Raw genomic sequence first — 7255 nt, 5'->3', positions numbered from 1 at the left:
ATCCCTGGACGACTGACATCTCCATCCACTGAACCTGGGTCCTACACACATTGGCCCTGGCTCGTCGCTCCCTTTCCTTGAACGTCCTCATTTCTCCAGGGAAGAGATGAGCCCCAGGGAGCGGGCCTTGGTCAATTTCCGCTCCCTGCCCGGCACCCCCGCACCTCCAGGGGAAGGACCTCTGCCCCCTGGGATGCAGTCCCCACGCATGTGTGACCTAGCCCTCTGGGCAAGCATACAGGCCGAGCCATTCCACGGGCCGGCAATGCCCAGGCAGAGAAGTCAAACACCCACATGAGGCCGATGTGCTCAGGCCCTCCCCCGACCCCCATCCCCAAAGGGGAGCGCGCACACCCGAGCGCCAGCGCACACGCGCGTGCACACACACAAAGCACACTTGAACTTGTTTATCAACTTTCAATGTTTTTCCAGGGCTCCTGGGGCCTCAATCTGCCCTATGTTTCGCCCCCGCACCAGTCTTCGGTTACTTCCTGCGCAGAGGAACTGGCCTGAGCATGTGAAGCTTCTGGACTGGCTTCGGTCAAGTGCGATGCTCCCTCATATTCATCTCAAATTCTTGATGCTCCCTGGGAGGGTCAGACACACCGAGACGCAGACAGACACACACGCACACAGGAGGAGACCCGTGTGTACCTTCTCTGGGCCATAGGTAAGGTTGCTTCAGGGTTTGAAGGCCCTCCCTGGGAACGGCGGTCCCTCTCCCATGCCACTCCCTGCTGCTGACTGTGATCTCCTTACCTTTCCTCCACCCATGTATTCAACTAATCTGTGCACCCTGGCCAGTGCTTTCGGCGTGCCTGGGGGCGGGAGGAAAGGAGCTGCCTATGGAAATGAAGGGTTCAACGGTGGTGTCCAGACCAACACAGAAAGGTGACGGGGCGGCGGGGTGAGCCTTTGCGCCAGGATACCCACACGTCTCTGCCAAGCATGACGGGAGGCAACATTGGTGGGCCTAAGTGTAAGGCGGTGCTAGGAGACCTGAGGTTGGGGCTCATGGCCCCGGAATGACAATTCCCCCAAGTGCAGCTGCCGAGCCGCCTTTGCCTCCCCAGCTCTGCTCATGGATGCTGCCTGGCCCCGCCGGCCTCAAGATTCCCCAGGCAGAAGCCGTTTGGCACTGCACTTGTCCAATCTCCCTCTCTGACGGTGATGCCCTTTTGACCCGGGGCCCCTGCGTTGGAGAGTTCCTCTGAGCCTCAGGGTCTCCATTGGTGGAGCCGAGGTTCCACACAGCCCCATGGCGCACATTTCGGCATCCACACCCTGGGTCCCTCACCTGTCCTCCTCTCGGTTCCCTCTCCTGGGGCCTTCTATCTCATGTAGTACTGCAGGGGGTTGGGCCACAGGTCGTCCATGATGATCTGGCAGGGGAAACGGGGCAGGGCTCAGAGCCCCATCCCAAGCAGCCGGGGAGCCCAGCAGGGTCCTTCCCGCTGTTTGTCACAGGGCCCCACCTCGGCTATCCTGCTAGAGCTGGCAAAGCTGGGGTCAGAGAACCAGTTGAAGAAGTTAAGACTGGTGTTGTGGTCCCTGCGACTGTAGGCCTCCTGTTCATAATCCTGGTGCCACTGGATGGGAGTGGAATGAGAAGGCCCGTACCCTGCCGGAAGACAAGGATGTGAGAAGGCACCGGGTAAAGAATCGGGTTCGACCCCCCTCCTGTCCCTGTGGCCGCCCATCCAGGCGGCGGCCTCTTACCAGCAGCGCTGAGGACATACTCCTTCACAACGACTTCATTCCGGAAGTAGGGGTTCTTGCGAAAGAAGAGCAGGATCTGGCGGCAATCACGGGGAAACCTGAGATCCTCCACCTGCCGGGTGGCAGAGTGGGGGAGACGGGGGTGAAATCTCTGTCCAGCAGAACCTCCCCGTCCTGACTTCAGAGATGGATCACTACGGCACGCTCCCCACTCCCATCCCCCACCCCGGTCTCAGTCTGCCACGCCAGACCTTCAAATCCGTCATGTAGCCAAGGAGGCCTTCATCTTCCTTACTGATCACGGCTGACATCTGGGGGTGGTTCACAAACTGCTGTGAGTCAAGGACCCTCCGAGGGCTGGAGATGAAAGAGCTACAACAACAGAGCAAGTCTGGACAGCGGCCGGGCACTGCCTCCCCTCTGCTTCCCCGGGTTGCATTCCCTCCCCACGGGCTGCGTCAAGGCCCGCTGGGTCCCCACACGGGATGCTGCAGATCTCGGCACTCACACAGGAAGCTGTGCATGCTCAGAGACCACCCCTCCCGCCCCACACTCCCCTCCCCAGCTCATCCTCCTGTGCTGACGGCCAGACACAACTAGCTCATCTCCGGACAAGCACACGTTCCTGCCTCAGGCTGAGCAGGTGGGCACTCACAGCCACTGGCCTGCTGCGTTACTCCGAGGGGAACCTGAGCTTTGCCTCCAGCTGTTTTGTGAGAAGAAGCCCTGCAGCGGCTCCTAATTCCTAATTCTGAGCTGGACCTCTGCTCCTACTCCCCCACTGGTCTTCCAGTGCCTCTTGCCACATCAAGAGCACTCTGAGGCCCACAGGCCCCACCCCACCCCCAGAACGAGGATGTTGAGGCTGTCGGGATCACCAGGGCATGAGCGTGGCCCCCACACCGCGGCGCGGCCGGGGGTGTGGCTGGGGTTGAGGGGGGTTCTCCAACCGATGTATTTGGATACTCAACGGCCCCCTCCCTTCAGTTCCTCTTGCTCTAGCCCGGCCACATCCGGGTTCCTCCATGACAGCGTCAAGGATACAGCCTTGGCCCAGAAGCCAGGGATGCCCCGGATAAGGGCGCTTCGGTGTTCCAGGTGACGCTGCCGCCTCCGACAATAGCTCAGTCTGAGCCGAGAGGAGGACCTGCTGGCTTGTTTATTCTCGGGCTCCAGCTCTGACTGCAAGGCCTCTAGAGCCTCGAGCGGGGACGGGATCGGACCCCGCCGCCCCTCTGGCTGTTCTTCCCCTTTCTGCTTCTCCTGCAGCTCCTGCGCCCCTTCTTCCTCCTTCTGGCCCTCCTCCCTCTGGTCCTCGTGCTCAGCCTCCTCCTCAGCCTCTTGAGCCTCCTCTCCCTCCTCAGGCTCCTCGCACTCCCCAGCCTCCTCTGCCTCAGCCACCTCCTCTCCAACATGCTCCTCCTTAGCCTCCTCCACCTCAGCCTCTTCCACAACAGCCTGCACCTCAGCCTGTTCCTCCCCCTCCTCTTGCTCAGCCTCCTCAGGCCCCTCCACCTCCTCCTCTTCCTCGGGCTTCTCCTCCTCCCTTGGCTCCTGCTCAGCCTCCTCAGCCTCCTCGTTCTCCGCATGCTCAGGCTCCCCCTCCTCCTCCCTGTCCACATCCTCCTCCTCCTCCCCCTGCTCCTGCTCAGCGACTACAGCCTCCTCCCCCTCCTCCTCGGACTCCTCAACCTCCCCAGCCTCGTCTTCCTCCTCCGTGTCAGCCTCGTCTACCTCCTCCGCGGCCTCCTCCGTGTCCTCCTCGTCCTCTCCGTCCTGCCCCTCCAACAAGGCCAGTTGCAGCACCAACCTTAGGTCACCCACCACTAGGACCAGCTCCACCACCAGGATGGCATCCTCTCTCTCCCATCGTTCCTCCCCTTCCCGCACAGCCTCGTCTGCCATCCCCACACCTAGGGCCTTCAGCGCCCCCGGCGCGCCCCGGGGGCCTCTAACCCCGGGCACAGACACCTCGTGACCGGCCCCTTCCCCGACTGAGGCAGGTCCAGGATTCTGGGGACCGCCCCGCCTCCCCCGAAGCCCGCCTCGCCACCCCCGGACCCTGCCTCGCTGGGGCAGCTGCGAGGGAAAGGCTGGAGGTGTGAGCGCCGGCCTCCGCAAGCGGCTCGGCAGGTGGGGCTCCGTCCGGCGCCCAGGGGCGGCGACCGATAACGGTCTCTTGCCGGATGCTTCCGGACTCTGGGACGCATGCGCACAAGGGCCTGGGGCCAGGTGTCCAAGGAGACGACGTCGACGGGGCACCCGTGCGGCCCTGGAGATATCGAGTCCCTGAGGCACGCCCAGGACGCGGGCCGGCCCCCGGGTCCCACCAGTCGCACGGTGGTGGGCGTGGCCGCCACCGGCCCCGCCCCTCGCCCCCTCGGGAGACAGCCTTCCAGCAAGGGAGACAGCCATCCAGCAAGGGAGCCCGCCAGTGCTCCTCCTCGGGGGGGGCCTCGGGCTCCCAAGTGCACCGACCCCACCCCTCCCACCCCCACGCCGCCCCCCAACACCATCCGCACCCCACCAGCCCGCCCACGCCCCTGCCGCGGCCTCGTCGGGCGCGCCTTCTGCCTGGATTTTCTACCAGCAATGCGAAGCTGTCCCTCGCCCTTCCCGAAGAGACTCCTCTGAGACTCGGGACACTGTGTGCACCACCGGGAAGCCTGGTCCAGTGTGCGTGGAAATGGTCAGCCCAGGCCCTGGAGTAGTCATCGTGCGATTCCAGGAGACAGAGGCCCCGAAACCGCCTGTCTGCTCGGCGGAAATGTGCGGCTACAGTTTGTCCCAGCGCATGCCCTTTGCTGGTCAGAAGACGAGCGACGAAGAGCGCTCTGTCCACCGGTCTGCCTGTCCTTTCCTCACGCTCTCCTCTCCGTCCTCCTCTCTGACTTTGGCTTCCGGCGCTCTTTCTCTGACCCCTCTGGCCACACGGCCTCTGGAACCTAAAGGCTTCAGGAAGGAAGACGCAGATGAGTCTCGGAGCAGCTCCTTTCCCAGGAAATCAAAGCCATCTCCCCCTCTGGGACCGGCAGCCAGGCCGGTGACCCTCGAAAAGGTGCCAGGTTGAGGGCCCACACAAACACACGCTCACACGGTCACACAGGCACACAGTGTGTTTGGCATGGAGGACAGAGGGACGCATGCCTTTTCCTGGAGCCAAGAGCATACAGCAAAGGGGACCCAGTTGCCCGTCTATGAAGAGGAAGTCTGTACCAACCCTGTGGAGAGGACGGCAGAGGGATGCTGTCCGCCAGGTGGATGCTGTCTGCCCTTTCGGTGACCTCAGTGCCCACTCTTTGAAGGCCAGGCAGCAAGGGGCTGAGCACGGCACCCAGGCGACAGGCAGGACGAACGCCTGCACCACCAGCGACGGACTGTCTTCCGTTGCATTCTGCCAACTGCACAAATGCCCAGGGAAGGGGTTCCCGGCTCGTCTGGCCTGCAGAGGAGCATGCATCCTCCCTAGCCTTCCCCTCTCTGGGTCCGCCGGGTCAGACCGTGAGTGGAACGTCAAGCCGGGCCATCACAACCCCAGAGCTGGCCCACAAATGTGGTGAGAGATGCCCAAGTGTGGTTTCGAGCCTGCAAAGTAGGCTTGGGGCCGTGGGTCCGGTGCCAATGGAAGCCTGTCTCCAGGCATCACCGACAAAAAGGGGCTTCTCACACAGCCCCCCTCCCCCTGTCCCACGCGGGAGAAGCGTGCACATATCTACAGGTACAGTGCCCGACTGGGTCTCCATGCATTTCCACCAGAGTGGATTTCATATGCACACCCACGGTCTTTGGACCCTGGTTTTTATCTGTTCGCCCTTCATGTGGATGCTGTCCATGTCCACTCCCAGTCCCGGGTGACATTTGTGCAATGACAGACTTCTGGCATTGCCCTTGCCGGGGCGGGAAGGTGAGAGGGACCACACGACAAGAGGTGTGCGGCCCGGGAAGGAGACTGAAACCACTAGCTATTGCCCAAACCTGAAACCATCTGTGCAATCAGCACAGATGGGTGGTGTGCCTCACACCCGCCTGACAACTCCAACCCCTCCCTCCTTGCCTTGGCCCCTGTGTGTCTATGCATCGAGAGGTGAGACAGATTCCTGAAGAACCACAGAATGCACACGAGGCCTGTGTGTCCGGAGGGACATGGCTACCCTCGGCCTCTTGCCCCTTTCTCCATAATCCGCAGAGCTGGAAATCCTGCAATCCCTCTCCTTTTCTGACTGGGCCCTACACACGCACATATACACACGTGTGCCCATGCAAACGCTTGGACACAAAACACAGACGGATACCGTCTCGACACACAGGTGTGTGCCAGTGGCCGCTCACACTCACAATCACATGTGCCTGGAAACGCAGAGAGACAGGCACCACAGACACGAGCCCATGGAAACACACACACAGGACACACACCCACACACCCGGGCTTGACACAGCAGATAGAAGATGGCCGCACACACGCACACAAACACAAACCCATGCAGACAGGCACCACTCTCTCTCTCTCTCCCACAGACATACGTGCGCACACACACATGCACATAATCTGCGGCCCATAGGCATGCATGTGGCAGTACACGTCCACTCCCAGGCACAACTGTGCATGCACACACACTCAGATCACATAACACACAAACACACGTGTCCTGCACAGAGCCATGCACACTTGCTCGTGCAAACACACCCGCCTGCGCTCGCGAGCATATACACAACACTCAAAAAGGTCTCCAGCACAGCCATACATGCTTCGCCCGGCACTAGCACACAAACCCCCCTCCGCCCAAAAAGTCACACACACACACACGCACAACAAATGCACACGGCATTCACAACTGGCCCTCACGCAGACACATGTACACACACCTGCCCTCAGGATACCCACAGGTAACTGAAACACACGGTACGTGTCGCATAGGAATGTACACTGAGCCGCTCCAACACACACATATGCGCGTGCTCACGCACACGCACACACTCACGTGACACACATTCTCTGGTTCACAGCCATGTGCGGTGAGCTTCCCAATACACCCACACACTTTTGCACATGTAAGCCCACACCCACAACGTACACGAACGGTCTCCAGTACAGAATACACAATTGGCCCCGGAACAACACACACACACACACACACACACACACACAAAAAAAAAACACGGCCCGTACAGCACACAGACCCTCAAGGAACACACACAATCTTCAGTACACAGGCATACACCTCTGGTCCCTCACCCTCAAACACGCACACCCACACACGAGCTCGTGCCAAGACACATACATGCAACCCACAACACCCATACGTTTTTTCAGGACACAGGTGTGCTCACAGGACCTCCCAAATACACACACACCTCCTAATGCAACACACACACACCAACCACGCACACAATCTCCAACACAGAGGCATGGACAGGTGGCTACAGATGTGCGCACACACACACACACACAATCACCAAAGGCCTGCAAACACAGAGACACACAACAGACACCCTCGCGCATGCAAGCACACATACACTCAACACTCACATGAAAGGT

At 60.7% G+C, this 7255-nt stretch overlaps 1 protein-coding gene across 1 annotated transcript; it reads right to left on the bottom strand.

Annotated features, from left to right (window-relative positions):
- Positions 1–1331: 1331 nt before the first annotated feature.
- LOC148162000 (testis-specific Y-encoded protein 3-like) lies at positions 1332–3929 on the bottom strand. The gene is made up of 6 exons (XM_088020445.1): positions 3699–3929; positions 2764–2919; positions 1971–2048; positions 1720–1831; positions 1476–1621; positions 1332–1382 (listed from the first exon to the last, which is right to left on the bottom strand). Exons 1-6 carry the CDS (start codon positions 3927–3929, stop codon positions 1332–1334), a joined length of 774 nt encoding a protein of 257 aa, XP_087876571.1.
- Between the last annotated feature and the right edge of the window lie 3326 nt (positions 3930–7255).

This window comes from Eumetopias jubatus, unplaced genomic scaffold (assembly GCF_037043125.1).
Source record: "Eumetopias jubatus isolate StellerSeaLion01/CBP00866 unplaced genomic scaffold, mEumJub1_p1.0 scaffold_27, whole genome shotgun sequence".
NCBI classification, from domain to species: Eukaryota; Metazoa; Chordata; class Mammalia; order Carnivora; family Otariidae; genus Eumetopias; species Eumetopias jubatus.
This window is presented reverse-complemented; position numbering and strand designations above follow the sequence as displayed.